Raw genomic sequence first — 20,685 nt, 5'->3', positions numbered from 1 at the left:
AAATATTCTATAATAAACCATAATGGAGAAAAATATGTGTGTGTATGTATATATATATGTATGTATGTATAACTGCATCTTTTTGCTATACAGAGGAAAAAAAAAAAAAACATTGAGCAATATTGTAGATCAACTATACTTCAATTTAAAAAAGAAAGATAAAGTCATTGATTAGAAGAAAAAGGGGGAGCCTGAATCTTGATAAGCAAACTTCATGGAATTTTCACCTACCTCTTACCTGGCTCCTCCAAAGAGTACTGGCCTTAAGGAAGGGAGCCAATTTTCCAGATATGGGTTCCTTATTTTAGAGAGGGCAAAGTGGCCTGTTCAGAGGGAATTGTGGTTGTTTTGGCCTATCCAATGGCTCCCTGAAGGATGCGTTCAAAGGACTCCTTTATTTTTCTAAACTCTCCCAGGGAAGAGGCATTTTACTGCAAAATGTTTATCAGAAATATTTAGAGCTAAGGGTATAAGCCACTGAGGCCTGAAAGATGACAGTTGGAACAAACCATAGACAAACCAAAAGGCGTCATCTCCAGTTTCATGTGCTCGGGTCCCTGTAATTTAGGGTAGGTGCCTGTTAATAGCAGATGAGTCAGCTACTTGTTGCAGGTGACAGACATTCCATCCCTTTGTCAAGTGATTTTCCCCTTTCTTACTCTCACAGATCGGTAGTCACCTTCAGTTGTTTGTACTATAACAAGAGCAAGAAAAATATCATATCTTTATATATACCCTTTGCAACTCCATTTTTGTAGCTGGGATACAAATATTTGTGGGGAGAGGCTTATCCTGAAGGTATAAGAACAACTAATGTGAACCCCTCCCTTCCTGGTGGGGGCACAGTATGTGTGTGCTTGGACTTTTTATAAAGCATCCAATAAAATAATCCATGCTCACACACACAAAAAAAAGAATGAGATGCTTTGGGGGAAAGGAGCTTTCTAAAGCTACTATATATTTCTGAGAATCTGGAGTCCAACACAAACACATATCGCCCATCTGCAAAAAATGGAGGTGATTTATATTTTTTTATTTCAGGCATTAAGAAATTTCTGTCAAGTCACTAATCAATTAATTGATTGTCAAGTTGATGTGTCAAGTCACAATCAACTAATTGAACAGAGTCAGTGACCACTCATTACAAAGACCACATATCTTAAAAAGTGAGTTCAGAAAATTAATGAAGCAAACAAACAGAAACCATAAGAAGAAGCAAAAATAAGCTGTGAATGGGGGAAGGATTTGATTTCAAAGTTAACACATTATAATATTCAAAATGTATAGTTTTCAAGAAAAAATCATGAGGTATGCAGTGAAAAAAAGTAGAGAAAAAGGAGATTAATAGAAACTGTACAGGAGGAAGACCAGATATTGGACTTACTAAACAAAGACCTTAAATCAGCCATTTAAATATTACCAAAGAGGTAAGGAAAATCATGTACAAAGAACTAAAGGAAACTAAGAATTGTGTTTCCCCAAATAAAGACCAGCAACCAAGATTTAAAAATTATTAAAATGAACAAAATAGAAATTCTGGAGTTGAAAAGTACAATAACAGAAATAAAAAATACATTAGAGGGATTCAGTAGGGGATTTGGGCAGGCCAAAGAAAGACTCACCAGAGGACAGGTCAATTGAGATTATATAATCTGAGGAACAGAAAGTAAAATAAATAAGGAAAATGAGAAATGCCTAAGAGACTTGTGGAACATCATCAGTTATGAAATCATAAGTAAAATAAGAGTCTCAGAGTAGAGAAAGGGACAGAAAGAATAATTGAAATAAAAGTTAGAGTTTCCTCTCTGGCATGTGAGGAACTTAGAAGTTGTCATTCCATCCTGACAACAAATAAAAAGCTGCAAAAAAAAAAATCAATAAATCTTGTTACAGCAGTCAGAGAGGTGAGACCACAGAGAAAACTGCTGCCCCTCTAATTGGAAGGGCTGTCAGGTCAATACAGAGAATCAGAACTTAACAAACAGAAACCTCAATGGGAACCAGTGGCAGGGTAGGAAAATCTAAACTATAATTGAGAAATTTCTAGGCAGCTCATTCTGGAAAAGTCTGAGAGTTAACAATTCTTTACATTTTGTGATTTTTACATCCAGGAGTGTTACCAGATTCTCACAGTTAAGACTAAAAAAAAATCCCTTTGGGCTTCCTGCAGGGAGAGGAAAAAGTAATCAGCTGACATATGCCAGAACACTCTGTCCTTAACAAAACCTGCCATCAGGATAAATTATATTATCAGAGCCTATGAAAAGGCAAAATGATAGGATACTGAAAGAGGAACTCCCCAGGTCAGTAGGTGCCCAATATGCTACTGGAGATCAATGGAGAAATAACTCCAAAAAGAATGAAGGGATGGAGCCAAAGCAAAAACAATACCCAGCTGTGGATGTGACTGGTGATAGAAGCAAGGTCCGATGCTGTAAAGAGCAATATTGCATAGGAACCTGGAATGTCAGGTCCATGAATCAAGGCAAATTGGAAGTGGTCAAACAAGAGATGGCAAGAGTGAATGTTGACTTTCTAGGAATCAGCAAACTGAAATGGACTCGAGTGGGTGAATTTAACTCAGATGACCATTATATTTCCTACTGCGGGCAGGAATCCCTCAGAAGAAAGGGAGTGGCCATCATGGTGAACAAAAGAGTCTGAAATGCAGTACTTGGAAGCAATCTCAAAAACGACAGAATGATCTCTGTTCGTTTCCAAGGCAAACCCTTCAATATCACAGTAATCCAAGTCTATGCCCCAACCAGTAACGCTGAAGAAGCTGAAGTTGAACGGTTCTATGAAGACCTACAAGACCTTTTAGAACTAACACCCAAAAAAGATGTCCTTTTCAATATAGGGGACTGGAATGCAAAAGTAGGAAGTCAAGAAACACCTGGAGTAACAGGCAAATTTTGCCTTGGAATACGGACTGAAGCAGGGCAAAGACTAATAGAGTTTTGCCAAGAAAATGCACTGGTCATAACAAACACCTTCTTCCAACAACACAAGAGAAGACTCTATATGTGGACATCACCAGATGGTCAACACCGAAATCAGATTGATTATATTCTTTGCAGCCAAAGTTGGAGAAGCTCTATACAGTCAGCAAAAACAAGACCAGGAGCTGACTGTGGCTCAGACCATAAACTCCTTATTGCCAAATTCAGACTTAAATTGAAGAAAGTAGGGAAAACCACTAGACCATTCAGGTATGACCTAAATCAAATCCCTAATGATTATACAGTGGAAGTGAGAAATAGATTTAAGGGGCTAGATCTGATAGATAGAGTGCCTGATGAACTATGGACGGAGGTTCATGACATTGTACAGGAGACAGGGATCAAGACCATCCCCATGGAAAAGAAATGCAAAAAAGCAAAACGACTCTCTGGGGAGGCCTTACAAATAGCTGTGAAGAGAAGAGAAGTGAAAAGCAAAGGAGAAAAGGAAAGATATAAGCATCTGACTGCAGAGTTCCAAGGAATAGCAAGAAGAGATAAGAAAGCCTTCTTCAGCGATCAATACAAAGAAAGAAAACAACAGATTGGGAAAGACTAGAGATAACTTCAGGAAAATTAGAGATACCAAGGGAACATTTCTTGCAAAGATGGGCTTGATAAAGGACAGAAATGGTATGGACCTAACAGAAGCAGAAGATATTAAGAAGAGATGGCAAGAATACACAGAAGAACTGTACAAAAAAGATCTTCATGACCCAGATAATCATGATGGTGTGATCACTGACCTAGAACCAGACATCCTGGAATGTGAAGTCAAGTGGGCCTTAGAAAGCATCACTATGAATAAAGCTAGTGGAGGTGATGGAATTCCAGTTGAGCTATTTCAAATCCTGAAAGATGATGCCGTGAAAGTGCTGCCCTCAATATGCCAGCAAATTTGGAAGACTTAGCAGTGGCCACAGGACTGGAAAAGGTCAGTTTTCATTCCAATTCCAAAGAAAGGCAATGCCAAAGAATGCTCAAACTACCGCACAATTGCACTCATCTCACACTCTAGGAAAGTCATGCTCAAAATTCTCCAAGTCAGGCTTCAGCAATATGTGAACCATGAACTTCCTGATGTTCAAGCTGGTTTTAGAAAAGCCAGAGTAACCAGAGATCAAATTGCCAACATCTGCTGGATCATGGGAAAAGAAAGGGAGTTCCAGAAAAACATGTATTTCTGCTTTATTGACTATGCCAAAGCCTTTGACTGTGTGGATCACAATAAACTGTGGAATATTCTGAAAGAGATGGGAATACCAGATCACCTGACCTGCCTCTTGAGAAATTGGTATGCAGGTCAGGAAGCAACAATTAGAACTGGAAATGGAACAACAGATTGGTTACAAATAGGAAAAGCAGTACGTCAAGGCTGTATACTGTCACCCTGCTTATTTAACTTATATGCAGAGTACATCATGATAAACGCTGGACTGGAGGAAGCACAAGCTGGAATCAAGATTGCCGGGAGAAATATCAAGAACCTCAGATATGCAGATGACACCACCCTTATGGCAGAAAGTGAAGAGGAACTAAGAAGCCTCTTGATGAAAGTGAAAGTGGAGAGTGAAAAATTTGGCTTAAAGCTCAACATTCAGAAAACAAATATCATGGCATCCTGTCTCATCTCTTCATGGCAAATAGATGGGGAAACAGTGGAAACAGTGTCAGACTTTATTTTTTTGGGCTCTAAAATCACTGCAGATGGTGACTGTAGCCATGAAATTAAAAGATGCTTACTCCTTGCAAGGAAAGTTATGACCAACGTAGATAGCATATTAAAAAGCAGAGACATTACATTGCCAACAAAGGTTCGTCTAGTCAAGGCTATGGTTTTTCCTGTGGTCGTGTATGGATGTGAGAGTTGGACTGTGAAGAAGGCTGAGCGCCCAAGAATTGATGCTTTTGAACTGTGGTGTTGGAGAAGACTCTTGAGAGTCCCTTGGACTGCAAGGAGATCCAACCAGTCCGTTCTGAAGGAGATCAGCCCTGGGATTTCTTTGGAAGGAATGATGCTAAAGCTGAAACTCCAGTACTTGGCCACCTCATGCGAAGAGTTGACTCATTGGAAAAGACTCTGATGCTGGGCGGGATTGGGGGCAGGAGGATAAGGTGACGACAGAGGATGAAATAGCTGGATGGCATCACTGACTTGATGGACGTGAGTCTCAGTGAATTTCAGGAATTGGTGATGGAGAGGGAGGCCTGGCGTGCTGCAATTCATGGGGCGCAAAGAGTCGGACACAACTGAGTGACTGAACTAATTAACTAATCTATTGAAGTTTTATCAGAGCCAAACTGGCTTGGGAGAAATAAAATACCCAGCTCTAGCCTTCTCTATCCTTCTATATGGGACAAGGGAAATTATTCCAAGTCCACATAGCCATCCGGTCCAGTTTAAGAAGGGTGTAGAACTGTGAATTGCTTTTGAACTTTGTAGCCAGTAGGTCAGATGGACAAGTAGCCACTTGGGACCTGTGACTGGCATTTGAAGTAGACTCAGTCGTGTAGGACTGAACCTTTAACCTGGGGGCTGTGATGCATTCTCCAGGTAGACAGTGTCAGAATTGAGTTATATCTGTAGGACACCCAGTCACTGTCTGCTGAGAATTAGAGAACCACATGATATGGTGTCAAATAACAAAAACAAACAAACAAACAAACAAAAAAACCCACACATCAAACTTCAGAAAATCAAAGATAAAGATAAATTTTAAAAGAAGCTAGAGGAAAAACAGCCTATCTGTAGAAGAGCAAAGATAAGAGTTATGTTTGACTATTCCTCAGAAACCATAAACATCAGAAAAAAGGGGAGTATTTTTTCCTCTCAACATTTAAGTGTTGAGAGGAAAAAATATAGGAATTCTCTATCCTGCAAAATTATCCCTCGAAAGGGAAGAACAAATAGAGACTTTTCCAGACAAACAAAAATTGAAGAGACTTGTTACTAGTAGATCGACCTTGTAAGAAATAAAGGAAATTCTTCAAAAAGAAGGAAAATGATATTGAATCCTTCTAAAGAGAAGAGAATTAGAGGTAGAATAAATGGAAGTGAAAGAAAACATATTTTTCTCATTCATAATTAATCTAACAGGTAACAGTTTGTTCCAAACTATAATTGCAACAATGTTTTAGATGATTATGGCCTGCATGTGTGCTAAGTTGCTTCACTCATGTCCAACTCTGTTGGACTCTATAGACTGTAGCCTGCCAGGCTCCTCTGTCCATGGGATTCTCCAGTCAAGAATACTGGAGTGGATTGCTGTGCCCTTCTCCAGGGGATCTTCCCGACCCAAGGATCGAACCTACATGTCTAAACCTGCATTGGCAGGTGAGTTCTTTACCACTAGTGCTACCTGGGAATTCCAATTACGGCCTATGTTTAAGCAAAATGAATAAGAGAAATAATCAAGGGACAGGAGGGTATAATTAGGACTACTCTGTGATTATGAGCTACTTGCACTATACATAAAATAATAGAGGGTTATTGCAAAGTGAACTTGAATTAGGTGTAAATGTGTATTACAAACATTAGGGCCACCACTGAAAATAAATTTTTAAAAATAATTGATATGCTAAAGTATAGAAATTGGAATCCCATAAAAACTCAACTAATTGTTTCCAGTTTCATTGAGGTATTAATATGAATGACCAATAAACATTACACATACTTAAGGTGTGAAATGTGATATTAATATATATGTACATTGTGAAATTATTCCCCCAATCAAGCTAATTAGCCTAAAAACCACAAACAGAGCAAAAAGAGTATAAAAAAAAACAAGAGGAAAAAAATGGGCACAAATACAAAAACAGTAGCAAATATGGTAGATATTAACCTAATCACATCAATAATTACTTTGCATATCAACAGTCTAAAATCACCAATTAAAAGGCAGAGATTATCAGTGTGGACCAAAAACCAAACCCCAACAGTATGTTGTTTAAAGAAAGAAACCCACTTTAAATACAAAGACACAGATTAAAGTAAAGGAACAGAGAAGGATATACCTTGGTAACAGTAATAAAAATAAAGCGGGAGTGGCTGTACTAATTACAGACAGAGAAGAGTTCAGAGAATAGAAAGGTATCAGGGATTAAGAAGGGAATTACATAATGATAAAGGTGTCATTATATCCAGTGATAAAGGTGTCATTGTGCTCCAAGCTTAAGTCTCTCCATTCTGAGATACATCTTGCACAGAGCTGGCCTTTGTTCCTCACTCCCACTAAACTCCCCAGGACATAACTAAACTTAAACTTTAGTCTGAAGAGCTTGCAATTTCCCAAGTGGACGTAGCTTGGAGCATTTAAACTTAGCTTCCACTTCATTGCATTTATCTAGACCTCAACTCCCTCACTCTCTTTTTAATTGCCCTCTGGTTTACCATAATATCTTACCATCTTCATTATAAGATGATGGCTGTTAGACACACAGATCCTAGCACCCAGAAATAACACAGTGTATTCCAAAGAGCAGATGCCCAATTGGTGTTAAGGGAATAAATGAGCCCAGGAGCATAGTATCTAATTTATTAAGATTTAATTTCTCCTAAATTCTTAGCTAAGCTAAACAAATGCAGGTATGTATCATTTAATTTTTACTGTACAATAGACTAAAGATAAGGAAGACAGGAAGTGACAATCTTTTACTTTATTTTGCTCTATTTCCTGATCACAACAATTTTTCTACCGACATACTTTACTTTTCTAAAGTAACACCTATTCCAATGTTATGTTACCCATTCCGAATCAAAAAATAAGAATGAAAATGTCCCACTTGGATTCACAAAATATAGAAATTCCTACTTGCAAACTTGATACACAGCAATAAATGTATAAACAAGTGATACATAAATGTACTCAGAAGCTATTTAAACCGTCTATTAAAAGAGACAATATTTAAAAAATAATGAAAAGAGAGAGACAGAGAAATAAAGATCTCCAAATTACCACATAAATAGGAAAATAAAGATGGTACACATCCATGATAAAGGAAGTGCTATCCAGGGAGTTGAGATGCTCTAAGGTGGGGGGTAGGGAGGCGGGGACAGCAGAAGATATGGACTGTCAACTCCACTGACAGCAGAGTGCAGCCCTCAGAAGAGGCTGCAGAGAAAAACTAGTCAGCAGGAGGTCAGGTTCCAGAGCTGGAAGGACACACTGGGGAAGTCTGGGGCCAGGAGAGGAGAGGATGCTGTAATGGTGGAAAGAACTGGAGCTGAACAAAATACTAGTTTCTGGACAGAGCTAGCTCTTGGTAGGATCCTAGGAAAATGAAACCCAGGGACAGTTCCCACATACTGATCTATTTTCATATTCACTCTCCCCTTCAGTAGACTTGCTTTTAGCACTTTAACTTCAAGGGCCTTTTTATTATTTGAGATACACAGTGCAAAGAGAAGTGAATTAAGAGACAGGGCTGCCCCAGGCTGGGAGGAATGAAACAGTATGGCCTGTGGACAAATTCAGACCAGGAGTCTGTTCCCAGCTATGCTAATAACCAGTCTTGTGAACTTGAGAAAACTGTGAGTTCTTCATCTGCTGAGTTTGGTAAGCCCTATCTTGTAAGATGGTTGAAATGTATGTACCATATATAAATCACATGGCAAGAGGGCCAGCAAATATCACCCAATATTTAAAGAATAGCAGTAATTTATATTATTTTCATCTCAGATGATACCATTTACCTCCCTTGGAATGTTTAACTCAGGAAATTTCAAACATGTACTATTCTTAGAAAAAGAATACTGAATCAACCAAAAAGTCTCTCTAGCTGGCAAAACTAACTTTACCCATTTGAGCATTTATCATTTAATTTAGGTATGGAGTTGTTGTCCCTAGCTGGGTACAGCTCAAGCTCCTAGATGTCATCTATCTAGGAGATTAACCCTACCATCCCTTCCAGGTGCCCTTGCATCCAAACCAGCTCTGTTTACATTCATTACACTCTCGTAAAAAAGCTATCCCTCAAGAGTTTGCCAAACTCTACTTAAGATAACCTAGTTAAAATGCCTTTATAATGGATCAGACCCTGGCTCTCCCAGTTTGGGGCAAACAGTGCCAGCACAGTGGTTTCTTGGCATCTCACCTAAGGGGAACGTCTCCATTATTTTCAGAAATTCCCGGGAAATGATGTGCCTACAACACCTAGTTTGCACACTGTGTTCATCTGCACTAGAATGAGAGAAAAGGACACCTTCCTTTCCTGCCCCTGGCGGAAATTTTTCTCTAGTTTATCCACAATCCCAAAATAATTTGTAGCAGCAGTTTGCCATTATAGACTAGATGTTTGTGTCCCTGGCAAAATTCATGTGTTGAAGCCCTAACCACTTTCTCCTTCCCACCGTGTCCATGTAATTGTATTTGAAGGTGAAAGTTTAGGGAGATAATTAGGTTTAGATGAGGTCATGAGGATGGGGCACCTATGATGCAATCAGGTATCTTAGAAGAAGAGCAAGAGAGACCAGAATTCTCTCTCTCCGAATGTGAGGACAGAGAGAAGGTAGCCAGAAAGAGAGCTCTCACCAGGAACAGAATCCACTGGCACATTGATTGTGGACTTCCCAACTTCTGTAACTGTGAAAAATAAATGTCTGTTGTTTAAGCCACCCTATCTATGGTCTTGTTACAGCAGTCTTGGCAGATTGATACAGGGTTTTTTCTGTCAACTGTTGGAAGGTTTGGCCTCTACTCACCACTTCAGGACCTCAACTACCCCACCACACAATGGCAATGAAAATTACATTCCACTGAGGACTCATAGTTTCCTAAAGTCCCTAACTGCCTTACTCAGAAAATTTACACTTAACTGCCATCACCCAGTGGCAAAGAATTCTCCTGAAATGCAGGAGGCACAGGAGATGTGGGTTTCAATCCCTGGGTCGGGAAGATCGCCAGGAGGAGGGCATTGCAACCCACTCCGGTATTCTTTCTGGGAAAATTCCATGTACCAGAGGGGCATGGTGGGCTATCATCCATGGGGTCACACATGACTTAAGTGATTGAGCAGCCAGGCAGGCAGGGCCATCATTAGGAATACCCTCCACTTCAACCATTCTTTTTACTTTACTTTTAAGTCATAGAGAATATTTCAGTACCTTACTCAAATGAGTGTAACTCATAAGCTCTAAAATTCTGTTAAGTAGAGGCTGGGTTTTCTTTATATTAGCATCCCCAGTACTAGCATTGAGCCTTCCCAAGAGGAGATTTTCAATGTTTGATGGATAAAAGAGCCAATAAACACAAGGTTTACTTTACTAGCATTTTACTTCTCTTACTTTCTTGAAGCAGCTAAGGAACTCAGAGCACAAATCAATTACTTTAACAAAGCTAAAGCCTAAAAGGAACAAGAAAAACTAACACTGACCATGTTTTACTTTTTTTCTATTCCATTATCCTAACTATTTTACTATGGGATTCTTTCACATTTCCAAGAATATAATCACTATTGTGATGTTATATTTTCCTGGCTGGGGGTAAAAACTTCACATACTTCCTTATGGGTGGGATGATAATATTGAGCATGTCCCTGGGAGGTATACTGACTTTGACATTAGTGTCAGGCCTGGCTGCATGCATGCCTTGGGCTTTCTCTTCTTCATCTTGCAAAGCTTCTTCATAATAAGTGGGGAAGTCACTGGGAACAGCATCATTGACCTTTGCCAAAAATTCCAGGACTTTCATCTTGCTGGTTTCAAGATGTGCTTTGGGGCCCCAGAGAAACTCATAACGTGGAGGATCACTGTTGGCAACCTGGCGGTACTCCAGGTACTTCAGCCTCACTAAATCTTTGGTGATGAGCTTTCTGGGCTCTCCAAAGATAAAGTGCTTTCTTCCAGCATATACTCGCATTGTATCCAGGTATTTCCAGATGTCTTCCTCAGCGGCACAGTTGCCCTTCAGGAAGATCATACCCAGGAGATTCATCAGGAGACCAGTCTTGGGTAAACCTCTTCCACCACGCACCCTCCCATTGTTGGGGAGCTTCAATTTGCTGATCAGATTATAGCAGGGAACGACTGAATCAACTTCCTTCAGATCTACCGCAAAGACTAGCTCAATGCGTTCAGAGGCTCTCTTGAGAATCTCAGCAAATCGGTCATGGTGGCTTTGGTGGATAATGTTCAGTATGTCTTCCTTCATCATGAGCTGCTTCATGTTATACTTGTACAGAAGGAACTGCTCCAACAAGCTAGGTTTCCTGGTTAAACAGTCAGTTCCTGGGGTCTCAGTGAAGGGTGGGACCTCATAGGCAAGTGCCCTATACTTGGATTGGCCATTGAATGCTTCACAAGATCTAGTGTAAGAAAAGAGAGCAGTAGTGGTGATGGTCGGTACTCTCTGACGCTCCCGAGAAGTGCTACATGACTCAGCACCAGGCAGACTCTGGGTAATATCTTCACACTGAAGAGAGGAGGTAGTGGACTCCTCTTCTGCTGTTGCTATGGCCTGAGCACCACCACAACTCTGGGTCTTGCCTTGGGCTTGGGGACATTTATCACCACCACGGGCCTTACTCTTCTTACTTCGAGGCATGGTCAGGGACAGCAGGAAGGAGTATAGACAGGAGCTAAGAAGACGTGGGCACCTGGAGGAAGGAGAATAAGATGCTGTAAGCACCTCAGCAGGGAGATTCCACCTTGGCTTTAACCAAGGCCACCTCTGCAAGGTCCCTGGGGGCACTGGTCGAGGACCTCTCAAGGCTTCTGTTTTGATCAGCCTGTCCCCTGAGAAAACTGTGGAGGATATTAGAGCCTTAGAATGCAGCCTGCCAACCCTGCTAGGGGTATACTAGGGTGACAGCAGGGGCTGGCAGTAGGGAGCCTCGCTTCTGGGTTTGAGGGTATTCTCAGTTTATACTCAGGGTCATCATACTCATTTAGTCAATTGTTGGCAGGTCTAGAGGCTCCTCTTTTCTGATGCTTTGAAGCTGACACCTCAAACCAAAGTCAGCACTTCCCAGAGACCCCAGAGGAGGAAGTGAAGGGGTTCCTTAGCCCTTCTCTCTGTCAGAGGATAGCCATCTGAGAGCTATGTGGAACCCACTCTTTCAGGGGCTGCTTGGGTCCTCAGTTCTCCTTAAGGATGCTCACCTGGTCTCCAGGCGGTACCTGGTATACTTCCCCTCTGCTGACTGGTGGCTGCAACGTCAGACTAACCTCATACTCTTCTCTCTCAGATTTGATGTGGATTATCAGCCTCAGTCTGACAGTCCTGCCCTGAGCCTGCAAGTTCTGAATGAAAAATGTGGGGCCTAGATTTTTTGTGATCTATTGTCACTCTGCTTATTTAACTTATCTGAAATGCCAGGCTGGATGAAACACAAGCTGGAATCAAGATTGCTGGGAGAAATATCAATAACCTCAGATACGTACATGACACCATGCTTATGGCAGAAAGCAAATAAGAACTAAAAAGCCTCTTAGTGAAAGAGGAGAGTGAAAAAGTTGGCTTAAAACTCAACATTTAAAAAACTAAGATGATGGCATCCAGTCCCATCACTTCATGGCAAATAGATGGGGAAACAATGAGAGACTTTATGTTCTTGGGCTCCAAAATCATGGCAGATGGTGACTGCAGCCATGAAATTAAATGACTCTTGCTCCTTGGAAGACAAGCTATGACCAAACTAGATAGCATATTAAAAAGCAGAGACATTACTTTGCTGACAAAGGTCCATCTAGTCAAAGCTATGGTTTTTCCAGTAGTCATGTATGGAAAAGGTCAGTTTTCATTCCAATCACAAGGAAAGTCAATGCCAAAGAATGTTCATACTACCTCACAACCGCACTCATCTCACACGCTAGTAAAGTAATGCTGAAAATTCTGCAAGCCAGGCTTCAGCAGTATGTTAACGGTGAACTTCCAGATGTTCAAGCTGGTTTTAGAAAAGGCAGAGGAACCAGAGATCAAATTGCCAACATCTACTGGATCATCAAAAAAGCAAGAGAGTTCCAGAAAAAACATCTATTTTTGCTTTATTGACTATGCAAAAGCCTTTGACTGTGTGGATCACCACAAACTACGGAAAATTCTGAAAGAGATGAGAATATTAGACCACCTGACCTGCCTCTTGAGGAACCAATATGCAGGTCAGGAAGCAACAGTTAGAACTGGACATGCAACAACAGATTGGTTCCAAATAGGAAGAGGAGTACGTCAAGGTTGTATACTGTCACCCTGCTTATTTAACTTATATGCAGAGTACATCATGAGAAACGCTGAGCTGGAAGAAGCACAAGCTGGAATCAAGATTGCCGGGGGAACTATCAATAACCTCAGATATGCAAATGACACCACCCTTAGGGCAGAAAGTGAAGAGATACTAAAAAGCCTCTTGATGAAAGTGAAAGAGTAGAGTGAAAAAGTTGGCTTAAAGCTCAACATTCAGAAAACTAAGATCATGGCATCTGGTCCCATCACTTCATGGCAAATAGATGGGGAAACAGGGGAAACAGTGGCAGACTTTATTTTGGGGGGCTCCAAAATCACTGCAGATGGTGATTGCAGCCATGCAATTAAAACATGCTTACTCCTTGGAAGGAAAGTTATGACCAACCTAGATAGCATATTCAAAAGCAGAGACATTACTTTGCCAACAAACGTCTGTCTAGTCAATGTTATGGTTTTTCCTGTGGTCATGTATAGATGTGAGAGTTGGACTGTGAAGAAAGCTGAGCACCGAAGAATTGATGCTTTTGAACTGTGGTGTTGGAGAAGACTCTTGCGAGTACCTTGGACAGCAAGGAGATCCAACCAGTCCATTCTGATGGAGATCAGCCCTGGGATTTCTTTGGAAGGAATGATGCTAAAGCTGAAACTCCAGTACTTTGGCCACCTCATGCAAAGAGTTGACACATTGGCAAAGACCCTGATGCTGGGAGAGATTGGGGGCAGGAGGAGAAGGGGACGACAGAGGATGAGATGGCTGGATGGCATCACTGACTCAACGGACATGAGTTTGAGTGAACTCCGGCAGCTGGTGCTGGACAGGGAGGCCTGGCATGCTGTGATTCATGGGGTTGCAACGAGTTGGACACGACTGAGCGACTGAACTGAAATGTATGGATGTGAGAGTTGGACTATAAGAAAGCTGAGCACCAAAGAATTGATGCTTTTGAACTGTGGTGTTTGAGAAGACTCTTGAGAGTCCCTTAGACTGCAAGGAGATTAAACGAGTCAAACCTAAAGGAAATCGGTCCTGAATATTCATCGGAGGGACTGTTGCTGAAGCTGAATACTTTGGGCACTTTATGGGTAGAACTGATTCATTGGAAAAGACCCTGAAGCTGGGAAATATTGAAGACAGGAGGAAAAGGGGACGACAGAGGGTGAGATGGTTGGATGGCATCACGAACTCCATGGACATGAGTTTTAATTAAGTGCTGGGAGTCGGTGATGGACAGGGAAGCCTGGCATGCTGCAGTCAGTCCATGGGGTCACAAAGAGGCATGACCGAGTGACCAAACTGAATTGAACTGATTCAATTTTTGGTAGTCCTTTCAATCTTTCCTTTGACCCTTTGCATGATCTGGAATTTCTGTCTTCCTGCCAGCCTCTCCTGAGACAACAACCCAGTAACACTTGAGGGTTCCCCCACTTTCCCATGGTCTCTAAGGCTGAGAATAGCAGATGGATTCTTCTGTACCCCATACAACTCCTGGAAAGATCTGGAAATCCTCCTACTGTGGGGGAATAAACTACCCCTTATAAATAAAATCTTTCACTCGCCCCACATGCTGCCTTCCTGCCTCGCCCCCCACCCCCCATCCCTTCACCATTCCATCCTCAAGATACCATAAGAGAAAATGAGTGTCAGTCATCACATCACCAGTTGCACGGACACGCCAGGCTGCCAGCAGGGCAGGAATTCCCTTTGTCCTCACATAGGGTTCTCATCCCAACCCCTGGCCACCCTAGAATGCTTTCATCTGCTACCTTGAGGCCCCTCCCCTAAAAAACCAACACCCTCACAATCTCAGAGACCCTCCTCAAAGAAGTCAGCCTGATCGCCCTGTTCGGGTCTTCCCAAGCTTGACGGAACCACAAGTCCTGTGCCACTTCACTGTTCTGGGGTGGAGGTCCCCTCAGACCTCACTCAGAGTTGCATCCTCGAATTCCTTCAGGGCAAGGTGGTCGAGCTCCTAATCTATCATATAGAAAAGGAAGGCTCACCTCTACCTGACCGCCATGCTTGGGTCCTCTGAGAGCAACAACCAGGGCCTTGTTCAGACTTTCCACCTGAATTTCCTCTCTCAGACCCTTGTTAGGGTCTTCTTCGCCCTCTAAACTGGGGCCACCCACTTCAACCAAGGTCCTCACCTCCCGGATAGCCTCTGGGCAGGAATCTTCCTCCACCAGAGCGTCAGGGCTTTGTGGACATGAGGCACGGGGGAGGGGGGCGAGGCAAGGGGAGGGAGCCAGACAAGGGGGCGAGGGAGAGGCACGGGGGAGGGGGCGAGGCATGGGGCAGGGGGCGAGGCACGGAGCGGGGTGCGAGGCAAAGATGGGGGTGCAGCAGCACGGGGTGGGGGAGGTTGGAGGTTTGGGGGGGTCTCCCATTCATCATTCAGGCTCCTCACCTTGACTCGGTTCCTGCTGGATCCTGGAAATGCTCACACGCCTGAGGCCACGTGCCACCGCCGGAGGCAAACTCGCTCTGCTTCCTTAGCCGCCTAGCCGGAAGTGAGTGCTGGCTACTACCTAGGAGGAAGTGAGCGCCTCACCATAGATAGTGCCTCGATCTCTGGCGCCCCCTCTGGGAGTGGAGGACACACATAGTTTCACATAGGCTTCTCAATTACACTCCTTTCAGGACCTTGGGCACTTCCTTCTGTCACTGTCCTTACAACGAGGTCCTCACCTACTTGAGACCTTCCTTGCAGGAAGCTGCCTGATGGCACAGGTCTAAGAGTAGGTACAGGGTTGTCCCTGCAGGACTCCCTAAAGGATCAGGTGGTGTTCTCCTCTGCAGTCCTGCACCCGAGTCCTGTCTCAGCTCCTGTCTCTTTAATGAATGGCTTCCTTGTAAAAGCCACATCCATGCAAATTCTTAAGTACTATCTCCACTGTGAGTCTTGATGGCAATGGGTCTGTGTCCCAGGAATGATGTAAGATAGGGAAGCTGAAGTGCCAGGTAGAAGACTTAGATAGGAGTTGAGCTTTCAGAGAAAAATGCAAAAAACATGCTAATTTCTTTCTTTTCTTTACCACCCAGACTTGGCTTCCGATACAACTTCTGTTCTATGAGACTTGCATACTACAGAAGTGGGCTGAGCCTGATAATTTCATGAGACCCTCCTATTTCGTGGTTAACTGACACTGCACATATAAATGATCATATTGTTACCAGGTAGTAAGCTTCTTTTCATTATTCATACCCCTCACTTATTTGGGTTTTCTTATTGCCCTGGTTATGTATTTCAATCCAGTACTTTGGGCACACACTGCTTTTTATTTTTATTGTTCCTTCAATCACCTGAAATATATTTCAGAATAGAGAGAAGAAAAATGAGTAAAAATACACAAGGTCAACATCAGGGTGGGAATGGTAGAAAAGAGTGTGCCCTAGAGAAATTCAGACCAGGAGTCTAGTCTAGCTCTGTTACTTACCACCTTGTGAATATGAGAATAATGCAAGTTCTTCATCTGCCAAATGAATTTGATAAATCCTAACTTGTATGACTGTGTTCTTTGGAAGGAATGATGCTAAAGCTGAAATTCCAATACTTTGGCCACCTCATGCGAAGAGTTGACTCATTGGGAAAGATCTGATGCTGGGAGGGATTGGGGGCAGGAGGAGAAGGGGACAACAGAGGATGAGATGGCTGGATGGCATCACGGACTTGATGGACGTGAGTCTGAGTGAGCTCTGGGAGTTGGTGATGGACAGGGAGGCCTGGCATGCTGCGATTCATGGGGTCTCAGAGAGTCAGACACGACGGAGCGACTGAACTGAACTGCACTGTATGACTGTGGGAATGTTTGTATTGTGTATAAAGCACCCATCAAAATCCAGGCAAATATTACGTGTTTCATGAATGGCAGTTAATATCTTTACCTAGACAATATCACCTGTGTAGCAATGTTTTCTTAAATCCAGCATATGTCAGGGGAAATGCAGCACTTTCAGACAGAACAATACCAAATCAGTCAAAATTTTGCTTTAGCAAGTAAAATTAAGTATCTTTTCCACATTAGATCATTTATTATTTAATTTTGGTGTGGAGGTTTGTTTTTTTTTTATTTCCTACCTGGAAGCAACTCAAAGTTCCTGGAATTTTGTCATGTACCAACTCTTTTAGTCCTTTCCAGTTTCCCTTCTATCTAAACCATGTCTATTTTTATTTGTTTCTTCCCCACCAAAATCTAGCCCGCTCTTAGAATTTGTAAATTACTCAAGATAACCCAATTAAAATGCACTTTTAGTGCATTGGGATTTGGCTCTACCAGTTCAAGGCAGAAAGTGTCAACAGAGTGGCTCTTGTGCATCTCACCTGTTGGGGCTCAATGCAGGTTGCCCCAAAATATGCCACAGTGACATATTGATTACCTTGTATTCAGGTTACTTAAGAAAAGGCCATTGCAGGAGTAATATTTTGACCCTCTTTTCTGTCTCTCTGAAAGCAGGAAATGCGTCTGTCATATGAAAGATGCACTGCCTGCATCTGGAGGTAGAAGAACACCCTGATAGCCAAAAATAAAGAATCCAGCCAGAGAAGTCTGTATACACAAATGTCTTTAATTTACTACCCCAAGCTCAAATTCTGTTTAGATTCTTCACTAATTGAGCCCAAAAAACTTACGTTTATTTGTCCTGTCCATTCCTCAAAAATGTATTGTTTCTAGGTATGAATCATATAAAAGCTGCCTGCTTCGGCCACTTCTTCAGGTCCCATTTCTAAGACACCCTCGTGCACATGAATTACAATTTGTTTCTTCTTCTCCTGTTAATCTGTCTGTGTCAATTTTATTATTAGTCCAATCACAGGAACTCAAGAGGCATAGAGGCATAAATTTCTCTCTTCCTGACAGTTGGCAAGCCAGCCAGGAGGTTTATCATCCTGAGACTGCTGCTACTGAGAGATCCTGGGACATCTGACAAAGGCCACAGAAGGTAAGATGTCTTATCATGTCAGTCTCCAGATCTCTGCCTTCAAGGTCTGATGCGAGGGAAAGTAGTCAGAGTCCCTTTTTTTCTCTCTAAATTTAGATTAGCAGGAGATAATATTTGTATAGCTAGTTCCTTGGACTTAGGGAAACTTAGGGATTCTTTTCTTCTCAAACATGGTCACCATTTTACTTTGTCTGTTGTGTCATTTGTCATAAGGAGCAGGAACCATAGGGCAGTACAGCAGGCATAGGCTCTATAAGCCTGCTGTTCAAGCCAGCCTCACAGAGTGATGAGTTAGCAATTCTCACCAGACCTGCATCTATTTAGACAAACTTTGCTGTGGTTCCCGTAAGTAAAAACCAGATGAGACTTTACCTTCCATCTTCTTTTATATCTTGAGAGCTCATCATTTTGTCCAGTGAGAATATTCTGTCTGATCTCTGCCATCCAGGAGATACATTTACTGGGGTATATCTGGTGGCTTGTTGAATAGACTGGAGTTCCAAGACATGAAGTCACCAGCAGCACTCCCTTTGTCTGGTTGGGCCAGCTCTCAGGGGGGGTTGTCATAAGGGGTCCTGGTCCATAAAGGGCATTTGTCATCTCAGCTTGTGTTTCTTGTTAGCACTGGAAAGCCTCATGCCAGTAGTGCCTGCCTGGTGTCATGAATTAGTGAGCTTATGGCTGGAGTGCCCCACGTTTTGTGGGACACTACAGAGCTTGTTTTCACTACATCATTCATACCACCTGTAGCAACAAAAGGCTTTTACTTTTTTGACTAACTCTGGGAATGAACTTTCTGGATCTTGTGAGGGGTAAATACTCTCTTGTATTATGTTTCTTGCATCTTTTGTTAAGCAATTAAAAAAAAAAAAAACCTTACTGGTTTGAGTTGCTGTTTGAAATTAATATAAGAGCCTACTTGCCAATTGCCAGATGATGGATCCTTTAAATTGGCTGTATTTAAAAGGAAAACATTTTGTGGGAGCTGTCATCATAAACATCTGTCATATTGATACTTATGTGAGGATCAAATTGAAAGGAAAAAAAAATTATAATGACTGCCCTTAAGACATTCCTTATTATGATGAAAGGACTTAAACAAAAATCCAACAAAATTCTCCTTCTTAAAAATAACCCTGCTTCCTCAGTAAATTTTCAGGACCTCCTACACATAATCTCAGAAACAAGATCAGCTGGAGCCAAGGCTAACAGGAAAACAATCTGTCTTTGTCTTGTACATATAAAATCAGAAAATACGATTCTAGAAGACAAGTCAAAACAGCACCTAACGTGTGACAAGTCCGGCGAAGGCTTGTGCCGGCAGTCCCCTACTAAGAATGCTTGTAATATTATAAGGATAACCAGAGGTAATGGTAGAGTTTAAAAATTTTCCTTTACTTAGAAAAAATTAGTAGCAATTACTCAAATACTTATGATAATAGACAAATATGCCCTCCTAGGAAAACCATTTCTGCTCTGCGCCTTGAAGTAAACACATGTTTCAGTGTCCTGACAGCACCTGAGAATGAGTCTGGTTAGTCAGTCTGAGAATTAAAAAAAAAACATGTCTTTAAACAAACTGCTAAAACCCCTGGAGAGGCATCACCACTCCATACTTTGCTGAAACCATGTGAGGAGCTGATAGGCTGCAGTCCAGGGGTCTAGAGTCGACAGACTGAGCATTACTTTATTTTTCACTTTATTGGGAAGGAAATGCAAACATCCAGGTTTGAGGAAGATCTCGGGCAGTGCCTGGTCGGCTGTGTCATGGGTCACACACAGTCGACACGACTGAAGTGACTTAGCAGCAGCAGCAGCAAAACCCCCTTGCCTAAACAGTCTCTTTAAAATTGCTTGTCAAAGGGAAAATACTGATCTTAAAAGTCTTCTCCACAAACAAAGAAAAATACTTTAGCCATCTGAATGAGTATACTTAATTAATTCCTGTTGCTATTTATAAACTAGTGAGTTTTGTACTGTACCTGATTCATGACTAAAGTTCTACAATGAAAACTTTGAGCTAATTGTCTGTCTGTATGTCTGTATGTATACATTATAAACATGGTATCTTTCTAATTCCAGATTATGTTGCCAAAATCGTATTTGTAAAAGAGCTCTATTTAATTGGCTTAAAAATACTCGTGCTTATATAAAAATTCTTAAAAGTTTAAGAAACACCAACCCAAATATTTTTCAAGTTCACATGAGCTAGAATAATCTTGAGTAAATAAAAGCTAAATTTAAGCTTACTGGTTTAATATGGGTATATCTTCAGAGTTAGCATAAGATAAAATATGGATAACCAACTTTTGTTCTATTGGGTTTACTAGTCAAATGAGCTAATGTCTCTGTTGCAACATTTGCCGGGAACAAACAAACAAAAAAGAGTCAAAAGGTCTTAAGATAATGACTAAATGCTTTAATGAGATTTTCATGAGGAATCTAAGTATGATTATTAAGAACAAAAAAATTAAATAGATATAAATGAGATAGGAGTTTTTAGGTGAACTTTTTAACAATAATCGTTTTGTGATATGTCTACTCAAATTGTTTCCTAAATCTC

The 20,685-nt window shown here is 41.5% G+C and overlaps 1 protein-coding gene across 1 annotated transcript; it reads right to left on the bottom strand.

Annotated features, from left to right (window-relative positions):
• Positions 1-10,269: 10,269 nt before the first annotated feature.
• On the bottom strand, positions 10,270-15,819 carry LOC531775 (melanoma antigen family B, 3-like). The gene is made up of 2 exons (XM_015461758.3): positions 15,589-15,819; positions 10,270-11,594 (listed from the first exon to the last, which is right to left on the bottom strand). Exon 2 carries the CDS (start codon positions 11,540-11,542, stop codon positions 10,463-10,465), a length of 1,080 nt encoding a protein of 359 aa, XP_015317244.1. The 5' UTR covers positions 11,543-11,594; positions 15,589-15,819; the 3' UTR covers positions 10,270-10,462.
• Between the last annotated feature and the right edge of the window lie 4,866 nt (positions 15,820-20,685).

Source organism: Bos taurus, unplaced genomic scaffold (assembly GCF_002263795.3).
Source record: "Bos taurus isolate L1 Dominette 01449 registration number 42190680 breed Hereford unplaced genomic scaffold, ARS-UCD2.0 ScbfJmS_892_Leftover_ScbfJmS_927, whole genome shotgun sequence".
Taxonomy (NCBI): Eukaryota; Metazoa; Chordata; class Mammalia; order Artiodactyla; family Bovidae; genus Bos; species Bos taurus.
This window is presented reverse-complemented; position numbering and strand designations above follow the sequence as displayed.

What these genes read in the sequence shown, in the direction of transcription:
- LOC531775 (XM_015461758.3), bottom strand. Translation starts at nt 11,542, where the DNA reads ATGCCTCGAAGTAAGAAGAGTAAGGCCCGTGGTGGTGATAAATGTCCC.